This window comes from Phoca vitulina, unplaced genomic scaffold (assembly GCF_004348235.1).
Source record: "Phoca vitulina isolate PV1807 unplaced genomic scaffold, GSC_HSeal_1.0 scaffold2, whole genome shotgun sequence".
Lineage (NCBI taxonomy): Eukaryota > Metazoa > Chordata > Mammalia > Carnivora > Phocidae > Phoca > Phoca vitulina.
The window spans coordinates 99,107,779-99,132,743 of NW_022589705.1; the positions used below are offsets into that span (position 1 = coordinate 99,107,779).

A 24,965-nucleotide genomic window follows, 5' to 3' on the forward strand; every position below is an offset into this window, starting at 1 on the left:
CACCATCACCACCACCATCAGCAGCATCACCATCACCATCACCACCATCACCACCACCATCACCATCACCACCACCACCATCACCACCATCATCATCACCATCAGCACCATCAGCACCATCGGCACCGCCATCCCCGCCATCACCACCTTGCTCTCACTCGGAGTCATAGGCTTGCACCAGGTGCTATTTTGGGTGTGTTCTATGCATAACATCTAATGTCATCACTCTCCACAACTTTGAGGCAGGAGCTATTATCACCTCCACTCTGCAGATGAGGAAATCAAGGTGCCGGAGAATAAAGAAACCCTTGGACAATATTCTGCCTTCTGAGATCTTTCCACCACCAGGCCTCACCCCCCAAGCCCTTAGAAAGTGCCATGGACAGGCCTTCATGGTGGCTGCTTAGCAGCTCAGTGGAGGCTGAGCAAAAAGGCAACCCTTGGGGTTAGCTGAGCAAACCCTGAATGTCACCAAAGCTGTGTTTGGGGGTCTGGCCCCCAAAGCCACAGGAACCAGAACACCTCTGGAGGTGCTCCCATGGGAGCAGCAGGGCAGGGCACTTGCTGGGGTGCATATGCCCAAGGCTGTGTTGTCCTGTTGGCACAGCAGAGTCCCCCCCTGTGAGTGACGGGGCAGAAGTGGGGCCAGGAGGGAAGTGCAGGGAGACACAAAGCTCTCACATCATGTGTGTGGGGCTTCTGAGGAGGTGAGGGATGTGTCATGGTGGGAAACCCAAAGCAGGGTGAGGGCTTTGAGGAGTGTTACAGTGACACTTTGGGGGCCAAATGGTGATTATTAAAGAAAAGTCCTGGGTGTTTAATAAGGTGACTGGGGTGCTGGACGTTTGTTGCATTAGCAGGAGGAGAGACTGGGGACAGCATGCCAACCAGTAAAACCACCCGGGAGAGGAGATGGGCACCAGCCCAGGCCAGGAGGAGGCCCCCAAATTAGCACCTGCTTTTGGGGAATGCACATTTTCAGACACCTAGGGAAGTGGATGATCCCAGAGGGTGAAAACGCCTTGCTGGGGCCCCCTGGTCAGAGCCTCAGGTTTCAGAGTCCGGGTTGGGAGCATTTTTACAGGGGCCAAGGTTGCAGCTTACTGTCTGCGTGACCTTAGGTGGGTGACTTCACCTGTCTGAAGCCCAGGGAAGAAGAGCATCTGTTTCTCAGGGCTGCCGTGAGGCACCCAGCACGCTCCAGAGGGGCCCACGCTTGTCACCTCGGCCAGGCTCGGGGGCACAGCAGTGAGCACGCAGATGTGGCCTCTGCCTGCCTGCGTCCTGGCCCCAGCATGGCCCGATGTCACACACACAGACACAGTCGTGCCCACCCTGGCAACTTCTGGTCTGCGTGGGCATTGACCCTCCTCGTGGGTGAGTGAGTGGGGACAGACGCAGGCCTCCCTTCGGGCTGGTTCTCCCTCCTGGAGGGCGGCACATTGGCAGACATGGGACAAAGATGTCTCTCATCCCCCCAGCTCCTGCCAACCTAGGACAGCCCCTGACAAGCCAGACCTTCCTGAAGGCTAATTTGATGTTTTTCTCTACCTTGCCAGTTCCCCTTTACTCCTGCCTCTGCATTTCTTGTCCAAAACAGAAATACAAAGGGAGGAAATCTATTCAAAATTCCTCCTCCTCACTTTATTTCTGCTGCTCTCTGGGGTGCCCACGCTTCAGATTCTCTTCCGATAATTATCTGCCCTTTCGGGGCCTTGGTAACCCAGAGCCTCAGGTTTGGGAGGCTAGGAGAAAGTGCCAGCCTGCCTGCGGCACGCAGGACACCCTCAGGTCAACTCCAAACGTGCACCAGCTCGCCTGTCCCCTTGCGCCCAGCGTGAGGCTGGGGAAGAGGATTTTTATTATTATTTTTGTTTGTTTTTGAGTCTCTCCTTCCTCTCAGCTGATCCGTGATGAACACCACATCAGACTCTCTTTATGTGATAATTTTCCATCCCCGGCAATGCAAACATTTCTGTGGCTAATACTCTGAATCTTGGCCATTGCTCAGGAATAACAGAGGCAAGGTTCCAATATAAAATAATAAGTCTTGCCTTTTATTACTTAATTTATCAACACTGTACTGGAGAAACATCTTGTTAACTGGGTAAGAAGAAACCGTTCACCAACACAGCCTTGGCTGATGGAAGGGGGTGTCAGGTGGAATGATGAATCCTGCTAGCATACAAAGAGGCCGGTGCCGAAAGAGGGTATTATTCAAAGAAGGAAATATTATTAAGTAAGAAAACGGTGCACTCACCCTGAATCTGTTAAATTAAGAATCCCACTCTTCCTGGCCAAAATCAATTTGTTATCCTCACAATTTCCCCTGTATATAACAGGGGATAAAAAGGAAAAATGGCCCAGAGAAATGACTCCTTCGAATCACCAACCTGCAGGGACACGGCCAAGCCAACATGGCAAGATGGGGTCACCTCTGCCAGAAATGAACAGAGTAAACAGCCCAAGAGGCTCTTGGAAGCGTGCCCCACCATGAGGAGCGGTATCTGATTTGGAACTTTGCAGCCAGGTGTCCCCAGGGGCCAGGGCCCCAAGGAACAAGGGCTGCCGAGGCCCATCAGCACAGGTGACTGGGGTCTCGGAAGGACAGGAACCCTGGGAGAATAGAGACCTCGAGGAATTCCAGTTTGTGTCTCCAGCAGCTTCACACTGTAAGTGCTTGGTCAGTATTGCTGAATGGGTACGTGACAAGGTCACGCTGCAATGACAGACTCCAAAACCAGGAAGCCCAACCAAATAGCACATGGCTGTGTTTCTCCCATATGCCTCGTGTGATTCACAGGATGGCTCTGCCTATGGTAATTGCTGGGGCCTCTCCAGAACTTTCTGGCCGCAGTGTTGGAGGGCAGAGAGCTCCGGGGGCTGTCAGGCCGGCCAGTGGCTGCTGGGTCTAGAAATGCCCAAGGGCCAGGTGGTTTATCCAACCACAAGGCGGGCAGAGGGCCCCGTGCTACCACGGTCCCGGAAGGCAGAGGCTCAGACGTTTGGTGAGCGGCCCCGCATGTAGGCAGGATAGGGAATCCTGACCACAGGGGGTTTATGATCCAGCAAACGGGAACGGTGCCCACGTCTGGCCATCACCACCCACCACGGTGGTGGCGACCTTTGCCATCTGGTGTTGGTGTGGGCCGGGCACTGGATGAGCACTTCACGTAAGTCTACATATTTCATAAGCAAAGTACCCCATACGGGTGTTCCCTTTTAAAACATCAGACATTATGTCACAGCAAAGAGGGACATCATCACTTCTGTATTATTCCTGTGCAGCCTTTTCCCATATGTATGTCCTTATACATGTATGAGGTTTCACAGAAGATGTGTGTGCATGTGATACGCCACTTTTCCGAAACCCTGTTCTTAAAAAAAGAATCGTCTTTGTTTTTTAGAGCAGTTTAAGTTTTATAGGAAAGTAAGCGTAAAGTACGACGAGTTCCCATCCCCCCTGCCCCCCAGCTTCCCCGTTACTCATGTCTCGTGCTCCTGCGGTCATTTCTTACCACTGATGAGCCAGGACTGACCCATCATCAAGTGATGCCCACGATTAATATCAGGCTTCGCTGTTGGGGTCGGTTGTGCTTTTTGTGGGTCCAGATAAATATCAGGGTCGTGTAGACACCACCGTAGGATCACACAGAAGAGCTCCACTGACCTACAAATCTCCTGAGCTCCACCTGCTCGCCCCTCCCTCCCCCCATCCCTGGGAGCCACGGATCATTTTACCGTCTCCGTGGCTTTGCCTTTTCCAGAACATCATGGAGCCAGAATCACATAGTGTGTAGCCTTCTCAGATTGGCTTTGGTCACTTGGTCCTAAGTACTTATGGTTCCTCATGCGGCCGGACAGCGAAGCCCTCTGTTTAGTGGGAGGTTGTCCAAATGCCTCTCTTGGGCCCGGGGCTGGCCTGTGGTGGTTTACCCTCTGCCACCCTAGTCCCCCTCCCTACGGGGTCTCCTGAATCCCTCCCAGCAAAGGGACCCGGGACAACCCCTAAGACAGACTGGCACTGCTTCTCCCTGGCAACTCCAGACCACAGACCAGAGCCCCTCCGGGGAAGGGGACCCGTCCCTCTGGGCCGCGTGCATCTCAGAGACCCCGGAAGCCGGCGAGGCAGGGGACGTGTGCCAGCGAGGCGTCCTTGTCTTTTCCTGCGTGCTCACAGTGCACTCGCCTCGCATGGACTCCGTTCTCTATCCGCACACGTCAAGTGACTCTCCCCGCTTTAGCTTGCACCTGGGAACTGGCCACGTGTCAGCTCCAGTGCCTCCTCCTACAGGCAGCCCGCCACAGTAGAATGCGCTGGCGTCCCCTCCTCCACGCCCTCTGCTCTACGACCGCATCCCCGCCATGAGTGGCACCTCCTCCTGCCCCGTGCTGCCGGCTGCGGGGGATGCGGGGGGAACGTACTCTTTCAGAGCGTCGGTCCCACAATGACTGTGGGTGCCCGCCTCTTCTTCTGCCATCGCCATGACAAGCACACGCCCCATGTAGTCCCCGGGTCCACGAGGCCGACGGACGTCCGGAGCAAACCACACCCAGCTGAGCCCAGCCTGGACCAGCCAACTTGCACGCGTGTCAGTGAGAACCAGCGAGTATTGTTTAAGCCACCGAGTTTGGAGACGGCTTGTTACACGGCATTATCGTGGCAACAGCTGACTGATACATCTACTTCCAACGAGCGCAGTCCCTCTCTGACTCAGCTTCCTCTGAACTTGACGACTTAGCGCCATCTGAACTCTGAATGTGTGGGCGAGCTCGGACTCTCTGTCCGGGGAGCAAGGCTGGGGGAATGCTCGGAGCACATGCTAGCGCCCGGTACTCGAGGACACTTGCTTCAGAGTCTTGTTGGCTGGTGTTGAAAACTCCTCTCCACTGAATCGTGTGGCCTAGTCAAGTGACTTAAATTCTCCGTGCCTTAGTTTCCTGCTCAGTGAAGTGGGGACAAGAACACCTGTCTGGGGTGATGGGGGGTAAGTGAGCCGATGGACATCAAGTGGCTGGTTAATGGTAGGTATTCCATAAATGACAGCGACAGAGGACCCCCTCGCGGGGACAAGTTCAGCCCCCTGAACCTGCCTGCTCTCCTTCCCTCCCACCCTCCTCCTGGCCCCGGGCCCTCCCCCAAGGCTCAGTGCATGGTCAGCCCAACAGCAATGTGAGCCTCGTCGAAGCTGCTGTGGGAGGCAGGGCGGAGGCTAGAGGCTCCCCCACCCCACCCCCAGGACCACCACACCCACATCCTCGCCGACACAGGAAGCCAGAGCCACGGCTCAGGGAAGATGGTGAACGGGCCGGCCGGGATGCCGGTGGGCCTGTCCGCTCCGCAAGCCCGGCGCAGATGCCCACTTGCTCGGACGGCAGGTGGCCTCGTGGATGGGGTGTGTGGTACACAGCCTTCCCTGGCTGAGAGCTTCCGCCCCTGGGCAGGCCGCAAAGACCCCCACATGCAGGCCCTGTCATCCCGTATCAAGTTGAGAGGCTTCCCCAAGGCCTCCCACAGGCCTGCGCAGGGGCGGGGTGGGGTCCTGGGCTCTGGCGAGGGGCACCCGTGTAGCCTGGCCCCCAAGCCCTCCCCAGGGAACAGCATCTGAGGGGACTCTGGAGCCAGGCCTCCCTCGAGGCCTGGGGTGCTCAGCACGAGAGAGAGAAGGGGGCAGAGCGGCAGTGACCAGGCAGAGGGCGGGGACCCCAAGCACTCCCAGCATCTCTCACTCCGCTCTCTTTTACCCTGAGAGGGACCAGCCACCTCGGTATCTCTGTTTGTGTAAAACCAGAAATCTGCCTTATTCTCAGAATGATGATCATCACACTGATGGACGATGGCGGGGCTTTCAGAGCGGAGGTGAGCCCCGGGGTTTCTCCTTTGAGAGCAGCCCCCGCAAGCCAGTGATGCGGGCTTTGCGGAGGTGCGTGTCTGTGGGTTTAAAGCAGAAGACGCTAAAGAGGTCTCAGAGCTGATACATTTTTCTCTCCTAATAGTGAGGCACAATTTAATTAACTCACTATTGCACCCCCCTGAAGATTACGGACTTTATTGACACCACCATCTGGCTCCTATAAAGCCGGTAATGTAGATAATAAATCCGCTTCATTACCCGGTGCGAGAGGCGTCCTGCTCCAAACGATCTTTCCTAGCACCCTCCCCCCGAGAGCCCCCTTGGACGCCCCGAGGTTCTGTGCGGTTTCCAGGAGGGCCCTGCGGCGGACGCCCCCTGCCTGTGCGCTCTGACCCACTGCAGGCGTCCCCAGAGAGGCCTGACACCCTCCATCCATGGCCGGCGTCCACCCGGGGCCCCTCCGCCCCCTCGTCCCCGCACCGGCCACAGCAGTCGCACCCCCAACCTCCAATAAGCAGGCCCCGGTGCCCAGAGCTGTGCCCAATCACTATCTTGTTACCCCACTGAACGCTCGGGACCAAGTCGGGCACTGGAGACGGATTAGCTCTCCAGCCGCAGAGGAGGAGCCGGAAATGCAGGAGGCCACGCTCAAGGCCAAGGGCCACCACGTCCAGGCAGAACCAGGCTTAGAGGGTTGGGGTGGGCTGGGAGGGGCACCGGACCTGGCCCAGCCTCCCTGGGTCTCCAGCCAAAAGGAGAAGTTCCTTTGTTTACCTTGCGGGGTAAGGCGTGTTTTCCATTTCTGAGTCTGTCCTATGAAATTGGTGATGTTTTCTCTGCCTTTGAGATTTAAGTTTGGGCAGAAAGTGTCAGCAGGGCGGCTGGGGGGAGGGGCCTGACCCCAGAGAGGGCCCCCAAGTCACCTGCTCTCACAAGCCCTGCCCGCAGCTGCTGGTGGACCCCAGGGGGCCTCCACGCTCCCTCCACCGGGACCCCAAACTGCAGCCCAGAAGCCTTTCAGGGGCTGATTCTCAGGAGGTGCTCCAGGGAGAGAAAGAAAAGCCAGCTCATTGCTTTCTCAGTTGCAAAAAAAGAGGAGAAATTAAACTCTCTGTCCCCTCCCCCCAGGTGTGGCTCTGGGGCTTGGGCGGGTCTGTGGGAGCAGCGTGCCCTCCACGACCTGCTGGCAGCCGCCGCACCCCAGCACCCCCAGGCCCAGAGCCGGCCTTCCGGACTCACCGCTCCCCCAGCGGGCAGGTGATAAACCATCTGCACCTCGCCCAGCTGATCTGACTCTTCAAGCCGGTTTCGGGGATCCTCAGGATGGGGCAAGGGTGGGGAAAGTGGAATCAACTCAATTTAGGGGCCTGAAAATGCAAAAAGTTTATGTTTATAATGTCGCTCCCCCGTAGCTCCCCGTCGCCGCCACTATTGGCCCATTAATCACCCTTATCAGGGCGGGAAGGGGCCCCAGGGCCACTGCCCGCCACCCCCCCAGGGACAAGTTCAGGTGCTTCAAGGTGGCCGGAGGTCAGAGTCCGCCCTCCGCAGCGGCGAGCCTCCAGGCTGTGGCCCCTCCCTTGGGCCTGACTTTCTGCCCCGGGGGACTGGAGCCACCGAAGTCACACCTAAGCGGCCTCTTCAGATAAGCGTCACAGTTGTGAAATCAGAGGCCTCCCGGGAGGGGCGGGCAGGGAGGCCGGGCGGGCGGCGGGCCCTGAGCCCCGGGGCTGACGCCTGCACCTTCTCAGGAAGGGGACCAGCGGAGGCGGCGCTCTCCAACTTTCTGGTCGCGGCCCCCTACACCTCTCCGCTTTGCAGCCTTTGATTCAGCAAAATCAGGGATGCAAACTTCTTAGGAGTACTTAGTTTCCATGGCAACCGAAGCTGACCTCAACATTATTGTTCTCAAGAAGCACTGACTTTACTATATGTTCATTCACTGAATTAATGGACTCCTGGTTCTTTTATCAGCAGCCCCCGAACAAAGGAGAGGGAGACGTGCCGTCAGAGGGCTTTCAGCCACTGCCCAGCCTTTTGTCCGGGGCTTACTGCATCCGAGCAAGTCTATTCAGCCCCAGATTATCAAAATCAACTCGGGGCTGTCTCCGTGGCAGCTAAACACACTTTGATTTCATAAAGACATAACCGATCCCACATGCAAATTATTAATTGTGATTGCAGGGTTCTGAGGGCTGGGGTCTCCGGTGTGATTTTTTGGGGGGTAATAAAGTGTCTTTGCAGGTAAAATGCGGGTGAGTTATAGGGTGTTGGTGGCACCTGCGTGTTGCTGGCTGGGAGGGGAAGAGGAAAAAGGAAAGGACTGCTAAAACCATCCTCCCTGGCACAGGCAAAGCATGAGAAGGACCCGGCGAAGCCTCCTGCCCGACTAAGACCAGCGGGAACCCCGCGTGTGCCCACCAGCACTTCTTGCTGGGGCTTCTGCATTTTTGGACCTCCCCTTCCTAAGTCCAGCCACATCGGTTGTCTCTCCACCACACTCCCCAGGGCCCCCAGCCACCTCCAGGGCAACGCCAGAACCACAGACTCCAGCAGCACTGCACAGCAGGACCTGGCTATGCGGCGCTGTGCTGAACTTCCACGGCCCGGCCAGGCCAGGACCCAGGCCCGCCAAATGCCAGAGTCACAGCCTGGCTTAACCTTGGGGTGTGCGGGCACAGAACACACTTAGCAGCTGCCTGTGGTCTCCACTCCCACCTTCTTGCAGCTTGAAGAGTTGTCTTCCTGGACTCCCTGGCCAGCCTTCCCTGGCCCCAGCACCCAGCACCCCCACCACCCCGGGAGGGACCCCGATGAGCAGAGGCATCTCACCGGGGCCAGGCTACGGATCGCACGCACACACAACAGCCCATTAGTGCAGACCACGGTCCTAACATCCAAATAATCATTTCACAAATTATAATGATTATCAATCAATCACCCTCTGTGGACAGTGCCAGGCTGGGCTATCAGATGGCTTTTATGACCTGTAGCATTTTGCACGTAATGATGGGGGAGAGATTTATGGAGCCATCAGGCTCCCTCTTCCAGCACCGGACTTCATTAGCTTTCTTTCCTTCGGACTCCCCGTGCACCCCTCGGCCCCCTGCCCCCCAGAGCGCCGGCTGGGTGGCACCTTTCTCCTTCCGGTCCTAGCCCTACTGATGCAAATTCCTGAGTTTTGGCGGGGTGGGGGCAGACAGAGGAGGGGAGGAGAAGAAAAAATAAAAATAAAAAAAGGAAAAGGTCACTTCCTTTTGTTTGCTTTTCCCCCCAGTTGTACCGTATTAACACGTCCTTCCTTTTCAAGATGGTCAAAGAAAACAAGATAAAGTGGGACAAAGGGAAGGCGGCCGGGGGCTTGCGTGTCCCCTTTTCATATCACCAGAGAGATTAAATCAAAATTCTTTTAGCTGATACCATCTCCCCGGGTGGACTACACTCTTGTTAACGGATAAATTCAAGCCCTCCAGAAAGTCAAAGAATAAATTTAAGCCTTTTGCCAAATGTCTATCCTATTGGATTTTGATAAGACGGCCATTGAGCCTTAATAATGTCTTCCATCCATTTTCAGCGGGCCCTTAACACGGCTCTTTATTCGTCCCCAAAGCCTCTTCGCTGGGCCTTTTTATTACAGGCTCCAGCGGGCTCTCCAGGGAGCCGGGCGACCCGAGTGATGGATGGACAACTCGCTAGATTATCTCCCGCAGATGTTTGCTCTGCAGGAGCCCCGGGCTTTCCCTCTAAGTAAACAGAGACGAAATAGAGTCCGTCGGAGGGAGCAGTCCCAGAGGTCCGGGCGCCGACGCTGGCAGAGGCCACGAAGCCCGACCTGCAGACCCGCAGTCAAAGTGACTTCGCGGGCAGCAGGGGCTCCGCGCCCAGAGCGCACACCGGGGCGGTTGCAGGGATGGCGAGGGCGCCGGGCGGCGGCGGAGAGCACGGGTCCCAACCTCACCGGCACCAAAGCTGTGGGCTGCGCGCCTCGCTGGCTGCGCGGGGGGCCGTGGGCGGTGGAAGAACGCGGGCGCAGGGGACGGAGGGGGGCGCGGGACTGCGGGGGGCACAGAGCACGCGGGTCGGGACGGAGGGATGCGGGCGACCCCCGCCCCACGGAGGGGCACCGCGGCGGGGATGCGGGTCCGGGACCTGAGGGGCGGGGCCGAGCCTGGCGCGGCTCGCAGACTGTGGCCGCTGTCACTCCCGCGGGAGCCCCGCCCCGCCCCGCAGGCCCGGCCGCCCCCCTGGGTTCGAATCCCGCCTCCGCTGAGAGTGTGGGCACAGCCCACCTCCCCGGGCCTGGGCCTCGTCTCCTGTCTGCGGCCCGACAGAGGGATTCCGCGGCGCATCCAGCAACCTGGCTCGCTAATGCTTAGAATTTATAACCGGGACTTCCCCACAAAATATCACATTTTCTGCAACTGTGTCGAACCACTGAGTGCATTAATTACCTTTTGTTGCACTTCACTGATGCTCATAAAGATCAGGAAGTATCATCATCCTCAAGACCGAAGGACGAGCTGGAGATGTCAACTGACCTACCCACAGCCCCCCCGCGCGATTGCCCACAGTATTGTAAGGCTCCCCAACGTGTGGGGGAGGAGAGGCCCAGTTCAGCCAGACGCAAAACCCCCAAACCACAAAACTGATAAATGGGGTCTACATCCTCTTGCCAAGGAATTCACTCAATATGTCCTTAAAACAGCACGCCAAGGCATGTGTGGTCATAGCCTGTAATGTGTGTGTGTGCGCGCATAGACCTCCACAGCTGTGAGTAACACAGACATTGGTAAGGTGGGACCTGTTTTTTGGAAGGAAGGTCAAATGAACATTTACTCATTTTCCAGCCTCAGGGCATGAACCCATTTGGCTTTGCATTTTCGCTCCTGTCTCCCTCCCTCCCGGATTGTCTGGGCATGGAACCGTCACCCGATGGGTCCAGAGCTAAGCACCATGGTTAGGTTTTGATCATCCCACCAATCCGACCCTGGGCACCCATCTCGTCACACTGAATGCCCCAAATGCTGATAATGTCTAAGTTCCGCACAAGGCTGGAAAAATCCTAGAATTCAATGGACAGCTGAGTGCTGTGCGGTGGCCTCTCGGTGTGGGGAGGGGTGTGCATGAGGAGGTGGGAGGAGCCCCCTTGCGGCCTGCAGCCTCCCCCTGCAACAGGGGCCTTCGGGGTGGTAGGAGGCAGAGGTGCCGGGCTGGGAGTCAGGAGGCCTCTTTCCAAACGGCCGGCCGGCCGCCAAGGCCCCCTTTGTTCTGGCGCCCGGGCCCCCTGAGTGTCCAGCTGCCGTGGGCATCGGGTCAGTTCGGATTCTGTGCAGAGAGGGAACCTCAGACCGCTCCGCCGGGCCTTACAAGGTTTTGTGTTTGAGGGGATGCCTGGGCCAAGCATTGCGCACGGGTCTCTGTCAGCGTGGCACCGTCCACCCATCCCCTGAGCAGCTCTCAGGAAAGCCCTCTGACCAGGTCAGCCAGGGCCCGATGGGCTGACGGTTTAGAAAAGGAAAAGGCACATCAGGGGCCGTGGTGCTCCGGGAGCAGAGTGGACGTGCTGACTGGGGTTCTCCCCGGGCGCATATCGTCATGGCTCAAAAGTATCCAGCCCCGGCCTCCTCACCATCTTCACGTTTAGAATTAACTTTTTTGGCTTCTGCCTCGACCCTTGTATCCACACCAGACAACCGACTGCTCGTCCCACCATAAATATGTCACCTCTAACCTCCCACCAGTTCACCCCACTGTCGGGGCGAGTCCCACCTGTGTCACCTGCTCAGCTGCTTGTTCATAGTGAGAAAAATGAAGATTCCGTGTTCTCTCTAGAGGTTAAGACACTGGACTTGACTGCGGGGCCTTTTTCGGGGGGGAGAGGAAAGACTTCAATTCTTTGAAATATGGGAAAGCTGTTTGAAATCTCTTGCTACCTTACGTCCTTTAGGGAAGTCCGAGTTTGTTCCCAGAGGCAGGAGGAGGGAAAGGGGGCTGTTGGGAGGGATGTCATGTTTTAAGGAAGAAAGGCTTCAGGCTGCCCTGGCAGCGGGGCTGGGACGGGCGGGCACCGGCCAGACGCAGACTGTGGGTTATGGGCGAGAATGAGCTAAAAGATCACCCCTAGCCAGGGCTCCTTCAGGAAGTCACTGCAGGGTCAGAAAATGCCTCTCTTCACAGGGTTTTCTCCAAAATCAGTATTTGTGGGGTTGGACCCGGCGAGAAGGGGCAGGTCCCCCCCTTACGGAGCGCTCTGCCCAGAGTCCTCGGCTCAGACCATCAAGCCGGGCGCGGGGAACACCTGAGATGCACCTCGGGCTCCCCCAGCAGAGACTGACTGTCCCTGGAAGCATACATCCCGCGATGCTGAAAGGGAGCCAACCCAGGGCCCGGGCGTCGGGACACCGTCTGGGCATCCTCGGCGGGCGCCCCTCTCCGCCTCGCCTGGGAGTTGCTTTGAGGCAAGCACGAGAGAGAGCACTGTCCTAATTCTATGGAAAATGCCAAAGAGGGGTTCAGCTACTGTGCTGAGCGTGGGTGTGCGTGTGCCCTGCGTTTGTGCGTGTGCGTGGGTGCCCGGACCGGGTGGGCGCTGAGCGCTGATGAACCGCTTCTGGGCCCCTCCGTTTATTGGGGTTTTTTTCGGGGCCTAGTTTACTTTCTGGATCTTGTAGAGCTAATGTTTGCGAGTCTCCGTCACCCGCCAGGAGGGCAGGAGACAACGCCCACGTGGACACTTTTCCTTTCACCTGATCGGCTGCTTATTCACGCCCCGCCCGAGCCCTCTTTGGAGGCTGAGTACAGCACAAGCTTTGTGGAATTTGCAGCCAATTGTGGTTTTCCCCCTGCTCTCCGTATTCTTTTCATGTGAGTATCCAGTGGAGATGGTTAAACAAACATGACCTGTGTTTATTTAATTTTCCTGCGTCTGCGTGGCCTGAGCATTCCCACGGGGGAGACTCTCCCGGTTCTCAGGAGTTAGGGTTGGTTCAGGGCAGTGACCCCCTACCTGCTGACACACTGCAAACCAGCATCCGTCCTAACATCATCAGAACCCCTGTCCTGTGCACGCGCTCCACCACACACAACGCATCGCTCACCAACGGCGGGCCGCGCCACGGACCTGGCCACGCGCATGCTAGCTCAGGATCGCACGCGGGCCACGGCGAGGGAGAAGGCGTGGGACCAGCTCTCCTACCTTTTGGATGCAGCCCTCCTGGGACGACACTTCTGTATCGGTCAGCATGTGCTGCAAAACAATTGTGAAAGGGGAGGTTAGTGTCTGGCGAACAAGATGCCGTCCTCAGGCTGGAAACCGTGGGGCAGAGCCAATGTTCTCAGAAATGACAAGGGTGAGACCTCATGGCTTCTCCACAACATGGAAGACAGTGCTCTGTTGGGAAGTCAGGTCCTTTATCCCAACGGTGTCTCCTCGTTTGCTGAGAATGCCAAGGACCCCTCCTGGACGCCGGCTCCCCGGGAAGGCAGCTGGTTCCTTGTGGGGCAGGAGCCGCTCTGAGCAGCTCACCCTGGTCCTTAAGGGAAGCCACACATATTACCAAAAACCGTCCAAGAGGGGCGGGAAGGCATTCTGAGACGGGCAACAGCCTCTCTCCCTGTGCCCTCTGACCCTGCCTGTGAGCCACGCAGCCCTGCAGGGTGAGTGGGAGGGCTTCGGGCACCGTGCAGCCCGCGTGGGGCTTGCAGTCTACCTGGGGAGGCAAAGCTGGGCTGAGCAGCCCGATTCACCGCACAGGGAGCCGCGGTGGAGGAGGCAGGGGCAGAGGGCGGAGGTGGGCTGGCGGGGCTGAGCCTGGACGCCATCTCTCCGCTGCTTCTCCTGGGGCAGAGCAGAGGGGGCAGCATGCTAACTTGCTCTTTATCCCAGGCCCCTGGGAAGTGGATGTGGTTTTTGGAGGAAGCTTCTCAAAGGAAATCAGGCGAAGGCAGAACCCAGCAGTGCCCGCGGCACAGAAGCACCCTAGGGTGGCCAGTGATGACCGGCCCCTCCAGCCGCAGGGGGGCTCCTACGGCTGCGCCAGGAGCTCCGGCCCTTCCCTCTGCCGCCGACACGGGCTTGGGTTAGCGAGGAGAGAAAGTACCAGCCGTTCTGGGTCTTTCTCCCAGCCGACAATTCTGACTCGGGGCTTTTCTCAGCTCGGCTTTGCAGAGCTGTAGAATTTCGCCTGCCTGGCGACTCCTCTTAAAAACCACCGAGCTGCACTCCAGAGCGACGGCATTTCAGGGACGGGTCCCAGAGTGCTTTCTAAGCTAAGCAAACTGACAAATTAGCTGTATAAATGGGATTTTCCCCTCTGGATCACAAATGCCGGGCATAGACACATATATAAATTGTAACATCGTTTCCATAAGAATAGAAACCAAGATGGAAACTAATATTTGAGAAACAACACGAGAAATGGTGTCAAATCCAGGGGTTTTATTTGCCCTCCCCTTAAAATTACACTACCGCTCTTCCAAATTACCAGCCAGGAGTGCAGAGTGCCCTGCCATGCCCTCGCAGGCCGGGTGAGGGGCCTGGGCGCACGTCTGCCCAGCTCAGCCGTAACAACAAGTCATACTTTTAAATGTTGAGAATTCTAAACAGTTGGGGATTTTATGTTTCTTCTAATAGATTCTGAAATTGTGGTTTGGAAGGTGGTCATAAGTACGAAAGGAACGAGTCGGAGAAGGTGAGCACCACGGAGACCGTGGAGGCCTCCCGGGGCATCCGCGAGGGGCCAGGTCATCCGCGGGCCGGGCTGGAGGGGCCCGTGGGAGGTCAACCCCGATGCTGGGGGCCGAGTCTGGCCAGCAGCAGGGCCTGTGTTTCTACTCTCTCGTGTGTCTGCTCTCCACTCCGAATCCAGAGCCAGGAATGCTGGTTGGTGGCTCGGTCGACTGGCAGAGGGGAAGAGAGAACGAGGCCGACCGCCTGGATCTCAGCCGAGCTGTGGCTTCCAGAAAGGGGCCGGGCTCACCGACGCCCAAAGGCCAGAGATGGGGTCTACCCTCCCGCGAGGGGCTGCCCAGGCCTGCGCCTGGACACGGCCAGCCAGCAGGATGGAGGCCGCTGTCAGCCTCACACAGCACGGGGGGTTCATGCTTGGGTTACGGGGTCCCTGGGACCGGATGGACCTGCCCCTCATGGACGGGGCAGCTTGATCCAGAAGGACAACACTGCGCTTTAACTTTTTGAGGAGTGTAGTGCCCGGGGCACCGCACACGACCATGGGAGGAAAGCGCCCCGTGCCCGTTCCTGGGAGCTCCTGAGCTGTGTCCCCTCTGGACTGAGGTGCGGACACCGTGCGGTCGCCCCGCAAAGACAGGGAGAACATGCTGCCTGGGTCAAGGCCAGCACGCGACTCTCGTTGAGGATCCGTCTGGAAGCTGGCCTTCAGCTTGCGTCTGCCCCCGCGCGGAGTCCGCGCATGTTTCTAACCTGCAGCGCGAGCGCGGACTTCAGGCTTCTGGAGCCGCCGTGTCTGGAAGGGGACAGAGGCTCGGAGGGCTGTGGCCTGCCCGAGGCACCCGAGGCTGTGCTGAAGGCAAAGCCCCGAGCTCAATTTTGGGTGGAATCCCTCCTAGTTTGGCTCCAGCCCAGGGCACGGCCCTGGGTCTGGTGAAAGGGACGCCCCCACCCCACGGTGGCCCTGGGGCTCCCCTAGAGTACAAAAGAAGGTTGGGGTGCTTCCCTGTGGTTCATGCTGCAGCTGAGCCTCCAGCAGCAGATGGATGCCGAGGCCCCATCAGCAATGCGGTGTTCCCGGGGCCAGCGCCGGCTCGCAGCTGCCCCCTCGCACACCCATCCTGGGCCCAGAGGCGGGGGCGGGGGCTGCAAGCGGGCGGGGGCTGCCCTCTGGTTGGACATTAGCAAGGAGGCACTGTCTGCTTCCTGGTGAGGAAGAGGGTGTGTTGCTGGGAGCTCAGGCCCGACAGCCAGCTCTCTTCTCCCAGGCGGTAGGTCATGGAGAGCTCCGGGGAGGACAAGGAAGCCGCTCCGTCAGCCCACAGGAGGGTCATCCGGGGGCCCTGTCAGCACCATGGCCGCACACAGAGCCCTCTGGTCTCCAGCCTGCTCCGTCCTGAGCTCAGGGCGGGAGCCACCCTCCCTCTGCCAGTCGGCCCCTCTGCCGGCCTGTGCGCCATCCCTGCCATGTTTCACTTTGATTTTTGGTGGCCCTGATCTTCTGTCCTCCCTGCTCCCCAGTGGGGAGTGTCCAGGGCAGAGGCCCAGCCTGCAGAGAGAGGCAGCTGGGGGCCCGCGGCTCCGGCCCCCAGACAGCGCATGGCAGCCTCTGTCTCTGAAGGTGGCACGGGCCTTGTGCCCGCAGTGTGGGAATCTCGGTCCCGTGGGCTCCCTGACCAGCGTCTGAGGCACCTGCATGGGCCACTCCTGGTTCAACCAGAAGCACTTCGTCAAACACCAGCAGGAGAGCCTTTCCGAGGAGAGCCTGGCCATTCTCCATCACGCCTTGCAGGTGGGGCACAGCACGAGTGCAGCCTCGCTCCCCAGAGCTTCGTTGTCCCTTACACAGCCCACCTCTGTCCAGGCCCACCATGTTCCACAAGCCTCGGGCTGAGGGTGGCCAGAACCCCTGCCTTTCGTCTGAGGCTAAGAGTGGCCAAACGGGATGGAGCATCCCAGGAAATCCACCTGTTACACGGCCTCGAGGGTCTTCTCTGCATTCTGGGAAGAGTCCCTTGAGGTCTGTGCACCAGCTCAGAGATGGTGGCCACCCATCCAGGAGTCCGTGGTCAGATGGGGACATGGAGACAGGCATTCAGACCACACTGTCCCTAATAGGTCAGGCTGCTATGCACAGCACACGGAGCGAGAGCCCAGATGGACTGGAGCGCATCCATGCAGAGCAGGGCTGGGCGGGCCCAGGGTCTGTGCACCGCTCCCCAGCAGGGTCCTCGGCCCCCTTCCGGCTGCAGTGTGGCCGCCCGGAAGCCCAGCCGCAGGACCACAGGTGACCCAGAGGAGGCCCCCACCCCTTCACGTCATGCAGAGAGGGAAGAAGCCCTGCAGGACTTCGAAGACAGGACTGCCCCTCTCAGAGCGGGGGTCTGAGTCTGGTTCTGGAAGGCCCGTTCCAGCAGCTTCTCTCTACCTGCCCTGTTTAACAGCCCGCCTCGGCAGGCACCCTCATCATCATCGGCTATTCACCCACCACTGACCTTGGGTGAGAACCCACCGGACGCACCCCTCCTGGAGCCTCTCAGCCCAGGCCTTCCCGCCAAGGCTGCCGCTTTGCTGAAAAACCTCTTTATTTTGCTAGCTGAGCCTCCGTGCGCGCTGCCGGCCCGTCGGCTGCTGGCAGCAGCAGGGGCTGCTCCCGACCCCACCTCCACACCCCGGCAGAAGTATTAGGTGTGTTTTGATTAAGCATTTTAGCCAAAAAAGGGGAGGTTTGACCTCCGGCATTTCTCTTCTCTCCCGGGTCTCGGTGCCAGGATTGAGCTAAGTGGGGTTGGTCAAAACATCTTTTTTGACTCTTAAAATAAATACCCTCTGTTCTCCAGAAAGTCAGCCGAGAGTAGACACACACAGACATCTCATACGCTCACAGCTCTGGAGTTCTGGCGTGTCCCCCGAGGGGGGCTAAGCTTTCTGGTCGGTGTCACAAATGGATCCCAGAAGGCTTCTTTCCCTTCAAAATACTGTTATTGAAGTATCTGAAACCATGCCCACAGGAGGGAGCCCCGATGGAGCCCCGGCCTCCTGGCCTCCAAAACCAGAAAGAAGCCGGTGAAGTTCACCCTGCCTGGCCTGGGGCCTGAGACGACCCCCAGCACTCTCGTTTACTGACCTCCAACCTGTTTCTCCCTTGTTGGTGTTGGTGTTCTCCACCCAACGGTGTGGGGCTGGGTCTGGAGTGGCTTGAAGTTGATTCCTAGGCCCCTCCCCTGGAAGAAGCTGCCGTGGGTGGGGGTCACGGCACTGGATTGTGCCGTGAGGGCAGGCCAGGGCCCAGGTGGTTGGTGGAGACCCCTCTCCACGTTGTCCTCCCTCTGATGACCTCGAGGGGACTAGGGGCCCGGGCTCCTGCCAGAGACACAGCCTGGGCAGACAGGTCAAGGAGGAAGCTGGCGACCCCTTCGCGGTCAGCTGCCGTGGACTCAGTGCCACCTGCCCTCTTGGGAGGGTTTGTGCCCAACTGAACAGAGCCCTCTGAATGGGCCTGAGAAGCCGATGATCAGGACTCTCGGGACAGCCACGTTTCACACTCATCCCGTTCTCGGCCGGGGATGCCCACAACCTCACCTGTGGGGCCTCCCTTCCCGGGAAGACTGGATTTTTAAAGGACAATTCTAATCCTTGGTTTTCTGTCCACATCAAAGACCTACCGCGCGAGCACCACTCCCCCCGGCCTACGCGCTGCCCTGAGGTCCTGGTCCCAGAGGCCGCCGCAGAGGTGACGCAGTGAGGGGACCAGCAGGCGTTCCTCGTGGCGCCCACGGCGTGGCGGCCCGCCCCTCACCTCTCTCCACAACCCCATCTGGCGACAACCGTTGGCACCTGGCTTTACGGGAGGGAAGCGGAGGCTCCAGAGTTGGAACAGGCAGAGGTCATGGAGCCGCCGAGCAGGGGGCCTGTGTCCAAGTCCCCGTCCCTGATCCCAGCTTCTGCTCTGGAGGAACAGACCTGCGGGACGCAGCACAGGGCGTCCCTTCCGACCAGGACCCTCCCGGGACAGGGCGCCCCCGCGGGCGGGCGGGCGGGCGGCCCGGGTGGGCCTGAGCCGGGGACGGGGCAGGGCGGTCCGTCACGAGCACCACCCTGGCTCCCAGCGCAAAGACTCCGGCCGTGTTGACACAAACTCTCGAGCTCTCAACTGGGAGCGGGGCAATATTTATTTATTTTTTGCATTAAAAAAAATCGGCTTGGCTGTGATTGAGCTACAAAAATGGATTTTTTTGAAAGGCGCCTTGGACACTGTTTTCAGCTTTTATGCCTAAACAGATACTTCTCAGTTCTTTCAAGTGAGATCGAGCCCATGAATGCAGGCTCTCTCTTTACTCCTAAGAAAAATATTTACACAGTCAAGTACGGCCCGAGAAAGGACGCAGGCTCCTTCAGAGGGCCCATCCCCGAAGGCGCACAGGTCCCTCACCGCTGTTTACACTGCCGGCCCACATCTCCTCCCCGGGGGCTTCTCCCCAGCCTCTGCCGGGGACCCTGCGGCCAGGGGCTTGCACGCGATGCCCCGAGAGCCCACCCCGATGTCCCACCCCGATGTCCAGCAAGAGGAAGAAGCCGTGTGGGCAACGGCAGAGTCCTACCTTCCAAGCCCTTTTTCTGGCCAAGGAAACCAGGCTACTCTGCCTCCAGAGCCCCAGGTGGGGAGCCCTTATCTGGACTCACCCTGGGCCTGCTTTTCCCAGGGGCCCCCCTCCCGAAGCTCGGCTCGGACCCGTGTTCCTGGCCAGCGCGGCCTCGCGCAGACCCAGAATCTCTGGGCATGGCTTGCCTGCCGTCAGACGTGCCGAGAACATGCTGTTCACTGGCGGGTCCCCGTCGTGGGCACGTGCCTGCTGCCTGGACCCCCCGGCCTGCCCGTGGGCTGTCTGCCCGCACCTTCCTTCCAGCGGGATGAATGGATCCCCGCCCCTGAGCTCCTCCTCACTGGGTTCTGGGTCCTCGTCCAGGCTCCCGAGGTCCCCTGAGGGCAGGACTTCGTGGCCTCATTTCATGATGAGCACCTTTTGTCTACACCGCCCACAAAAGGCGCCTTGGAGACGTGAAAACAAAATCTCGAAAGGCACCGAGTCCAGGATTAGCTACTTTGGGGCAATGGACAAAACAGACAACCGGCCTCAACAAGAGCCCAGGTGTTAGGAAAGCGGAAGGCCCCCCCGGCCTCCTGCCGAGAACCCTGGGTGAGGGGGGCATGCAGGCCCTTCTGGGAGCGGGGAATCCTGAAGGAGGAAGTGGTGAGTGGGGGCGGGCTGAGGAGCCCACCCCGAAGACGGGAAGGAGAGACCAGGCTTGGAAAGACCCCCGGGGGCTCCACATCGGGGGTCCTCTAGGGCAGGTGGGGCATTTTGATTTGCCTCTGAAGGCGAAGGTGAATCTGGATGCAGATGCTCCCCGGGGCAGATGGATGGGGCACGCTGGGTAGTGGGCTCCCGTAAACACATTAAAACTTAGCACAAGCCTCTTAGGAAGGGCTGTCGGCTCTCTGGGAGTGAGAAGCGCAGAGAGGTAGAGTGACCCTCCGGCAGGTGCACAGTGAGATCTGAGCCGAGGCTGCGGGCCCTGTAAGGATGGAGGGGACTGGGGCCGCTGGGAAAGACAGAGGCTCCCCAGGGGTGGACTGGCCTGGCCTCTGATCCCAGGTCACGCGGACATAGACAGCTCAAGGTTCCCACCGCAACGGTGTATCTTTCTGATGAGGGACCCAGAGATGAAGGTAAAACCACCCACCCAGGGGCTCCCCACTCCTTTCCAACCCCAAAGCCACCCTGTTAACAGCTCAGCCCCTTAGCTGACCTCAGCACAAATGCTCCCTGAGTGGACAGCAGGTCCGTGACCCAGAATCCCAGAGGCCACTTGGAGGCGGTAGCGACTGGGAGGCCCCTGGGTGACAGGCCCCGCCTCTCACTGGTGGCAGCCTCTGGTCTGGGCGGCGGTCTGCCCAGTCCTCCCCAGGGCCGTATCATAGGAGATAAGCAGGCACAGCAGTGGCCCGCTCGGCCTAACCCCCTGCATCTAACGCCATGGGGACATGGGCAGAGCTGGGGACAGGTCTTGGCCTGACCACCTTCCCTGGGGACTGTGTTTGCAAGGATTCCCTCTTTCTCTGGACCGCCCCCCAAAGCTCCCTTTCCAGAGAGGAGAGAGTGCAGGTTACCCCCAGCTTGGCACATGCCAGCCTCTGGAGGGCTTGGGCCATTCCAACCGGGGCTCTGAATTCCCCACCAGGCCAGAGCTGGGCTCCTCCCAGGAGTACACTGGGCGGCCCCCGATCGTGGGGCCCCACCACCCAGATGCAGCTCAGCTTGGAGTAGGACAGGTCTCCGGGGTCCTAAGCCACAGGGACACCTGCCCTTCTTTCCTGGCTGTGGCTCTGTGCCGGGCTGAGCTCTGGGCACAGAGAGGACACGCTGGTGGTCCAGGCCAGCGAGGGAGCACGGGCAGGGGTGCTGACGGGGCAAGGCTGGCCGGAGAAGGCCGCTGGTTCCACATGGACATCAGCAGCCGAGGCCCAGGTTCTGAGCCCCTTCTCTGCCAGGCTGTGAGCTGAGGGCGGGGCCCAGGACGGCCTCCACAGGCCCTGGTCCGGAGGAGAGGCCTGCCCAGCGCTGCACCTGGCCCCCAGTGGACAGCTTCCTCCTCCTGCTTCCGGAAGATTGATGTCCCCAGAGGAAGAGCGTGTAAATCATGAGAGCCGGGTGATGTGTGGCACTTCCAATCAATGACTCATGACAAGCCATAACTTTTAGCACTAGAAAGGGAAGCTTGGGTGCGTCCAGGAGCCTTGCAGTAGCCAGCTCCAGGAACGGGATGCACACGCCCCGGAAACGGGGAGAAAGTTCTGCAGAGCTGTTGGCTCCTGGATCTGCAGCCGGGCTTCCTTCTGACGGCCTGGGTTCAAGAGGAGAAAAGCCAGGAGCTGGAGGGAGCTCTGTGGATTTTGGGAGGGTCCCAGGCCCTGCCAGGGGGTGGGGCTGACAGGGGAGACCTGGTGCAGAAAGTGGGTGGTTCTGGTGAGACCCCTGTGATCTCACCCACCATCCTCTGGCTTCCGTCCTGTATCTCTGAATGTTTCCCAGCCCCCCGTGCGCGCCTGGAAGGGAACGTGCGCATCTCAAGGCTCTCCTAACCCTGCTGGCCAGTCGGCCCGCTCCCACGGATCAGATGCCTCCTAAGGCGAGAGCAGGGGTGAGGCCCCACTGCGGTTGTCCCGGAGCAGAAACAGCTGTATACCGCAGACGCCTTGACCGAGTAACAAGGGTGAGTGAGTGAGTGCATACGGGGCCCCTCCTTGCAGGGCTCACGGCGATGCTGTCCTCGCACTCCCACCCGCACCAGCCCCATGGTGGGGAGGGGATGGCCGAGGTCACAGTAGGGCTGGGTCATCCTGGCTGTGGGCGGCCCAGACCCTGTGCCAGGGCGGTTCTCCGTGATCGTGGGGGCTGGGGCGGCCGCTGCCGCTACCCTACGAGCCTGTGCTCGGGGCCTCTACCTGTGGCCTGTGGGAAGAGGCATCTCACCTTGCTCCGCTGCGCACCTGGGCAGGTGCTTGGGATCGGACACCAAGGTCTGGAGGGCACAGAGTCCGGCACCTTTGCTGTCTTGTGGCCTGGTGGAGGACAGACTGGGGAGCCCCGGGTGGATCCGAACCATTCTGGGGTGAAGGTGGTCCTCCCAACCCCTGATACCAGGAGGCCAGGCTCTCCATGTATGTCAGCCCAGGCCACAGGGGGATGGAGGGGGTGGAGAGCCGGCAGCCCGCTGTCCCAGGAGCCCCTCTGTTTGGTCACTGTGCAGGAGGAAAGCCATCGTGGCTGGACCCAGAGGAGGCTGCCGTCCCAGCAGGCGGCTCTGTATTAGGGATAAGACCCTTGAGGAGACCACGACGCAGCAATCACACACAGGCCTAGGTTCCAAGTCCCCAGGTCACTCCTGAAGTCCGACATGGCTCCGGGACAGCGAGACAAATTAACACAAATGCTGGAGGCCCAGCAGCCTAATGGGAGCATTTGTAAGAGCTTCCAAGAGCTGAGGGCTCTGGGCTTTGCCAGGACAAACAAAGTGGGGGCCTGACAGGTACCTGTCTCCATTCTTTAGCAGCCACTCAGAGACTGGAGAGAGGACAGTCTTCACAGAGCCTTGCCAGATACTCCAGAATGTTCTTTCATGTTCTGAGAGCCCGGTGTCCCCGGGCAGCCCCGGGACGTTGTTTGTCCCTCATGAGCGTCAGCCGCACACAAGGTACACCTTGGCTTTGGTGCTCACTTCCCCCATTTCCTGAACTCTCCCTAGCTCCACGGATGGCAAAGCGGAGGTGGCTCCCTGGACGAGGGTCTGGAAAGTGTGTCCCCCCAGCAGCCCCGCAGGCTGGCCGTCCCTCACTTTGCTCCTGAAAGCACGTCCGGAGAGTGTGCTGGGTGCCAGGCATGATGCGGCACCTGCCACCCCGCCCAGGGCCTGGGTCTGGACCGCTCTGCGAGAGCGCGTCCAAGGAAGCCGCCTCGGAGACCCCAGGGCGGCCCCCGGTGGGCTTTGCACCTTGGTGTCTCCCAAGGGGGAACATAAATCACAGGGTCAGTTATTGGTTCTATGTGCACATTTGTCTTTTACGCTCAGCCCTTTTTAGTTATAGAAATAACCCGGGTATCGACAGAATCATATTAATGCACTTCAACTTGACCCGGCCTATTGATAACGTGTTTGTTAAGATAACCCTTAATAATCATAAGTGAATAAGAAGGGGTCATAGATCTCCAGGCCATGCGTGCCCTGACACTCAAGCTGGAAGCCCCCAAGACCCAAGGTCGGGGGTGGGGAGGATGCTGAAATTGCCCCACCCCCCGCGTGTCCCCCAGGATTCGGGCTCCTCCTGGGCTGTGAGTTCCCACCTCTCTTGCTGGGGTTCAGGGTAACCTTTAATCAGTGGGAGAGTCAGTGGGAGAGTCAGGATCACCGCTCGGCACTTCAGAGCAGAATTGAATTTTAGTTCCCTTAAAAATGGCAGGAAGCGCTTTCCGGGGATTGAGGAGGGATGGAACGTGAAATTGTAGCCACCACGTGTCACCCTCCCCTTGGGGCAATGGCCTGGGGGACGGAAGGCCTTCCCCCCTGTCAAATCCTGGCCTTACCAAAGTGGTCTTTCATTACCCCATTTATTCATTCAGCAAACATTTGTGGACCCTCTGTCACTTTGGGGTTCCACACACGCGCAAGTCAGTGAAACCAGAAACACGGTTGTTTCCACCCCGATCGTGGAGACACTAACCGGTAGCCCTGCGGTAGGCGGCGTGGTGTTGTCCTATTTCACACTCACGAGACTCCTCCAGAATTCCCCCCTTGCCCCTGGGAATGCTGAGCTCAGAGAGCCCGAGTCCCCTGTGCGGCGTCACACAGCGTCCCGGGGCCTACCGGCTCTGAGCCAGGCGCGGCCTCCACGGATGGTCCGTTTGGAGACACGGTGGGGGACAGTGGCGGGGAGGGCGGGGACTTGAGGGACAGGAGCCGGACCACGGAGAACCTTTCCCACCTGAGGGGAGGAGACAGCGCGGCCGAGCCCCGAGTGCCCGGGTTTCGGTCCCAGCTGCCGTGCTAACTCGGGACCACCGTGCGTGGGGGTGGGGGAGGCAGGGAGCGCCAAACACGACCGCACACTCCTAATGGGACCCAATTACAGCAGCAGCTGGGGTGGGAATTCCATGCTGATCCACTGTGATAAATGGGCAGCCCTCGGAATCCTGCAGCATCACCCCACCACGGCCGAAGCCGGGAACCCCAAGGCCAGGTTCGCCCCTGGGGGCAGCCGCACCAGCCAGGTTTGGCCGGCCCCCACCCACACCATGCCTCCTGCGTTTCCAGCTCGGGGTCAGGCGCGTCGAAAGTGCGCACGGGGACTTCTGGAGGACTTCCCAGACTGGGGCAGACCCAGGGCTCAGGCCGCCTGCCTTCTGGAAGCCTTCAGGGGCTTCCTGGCTCACAGGGAGCGTGAGTCCCACCCTGGCCCCTCGGGTGCCTTCGCAGATCACGGAGGGGCCGCGGGAGTGTGCGGAGAACCCGGGCTCAGCGCCACTCTGAGCCCTGCAGCCCATCTCAGGACCCGGGAGCCCTTGCTAACCAAACAGCTCCAACTCCCCCATCTGTGAAATGGGCACAAACGCCCCAGCCAGTGGCGTCCACGCTGTCCACGGCAAGCCCAGCAATGAGAACCACATGCACGGTGATGGGGCCCGGCCAGTCTTCCTTTACTTTCCGACGAGAACACAGGTGAAGGTCCTGCCAAAGACGTAACGGCTCAGATCCCCGGCGGTAACCTGCCACGGGTGATCCAGGATCAGCGCCAGACGCGGAACCTGCCCGGGAGGCCCTGGCCTGTTCCGGGAGTGCCTGCCAGCTAAGTTGCATTTTGAGCGGGT

At 59.4% G+C, this 24,965-nt stretch overlaps 1 protein-coding gene across 1 annotated transcript in view; it reads right to left on the minus strand.

Moving 5' to 3' along the window:
- The window catches only part of PRDM16 (PR/SET domain 16), a 312,060-nt gene that overhangs the window by 148,067 nt on the left and 139,028 nt on the right, over positions 1-24,965 (minus strand). Inside the window, exon 3 of the mRNA XM_032395196.1 lies at positions 13,051-13,101. Coding sequence (XP_032251087.1) covers positions 13,051-13,101 — 51 coding nt within the window. The remainder of the gene's footprint in view (positions 1-13,050; positions 13,102-24,965) is intronic.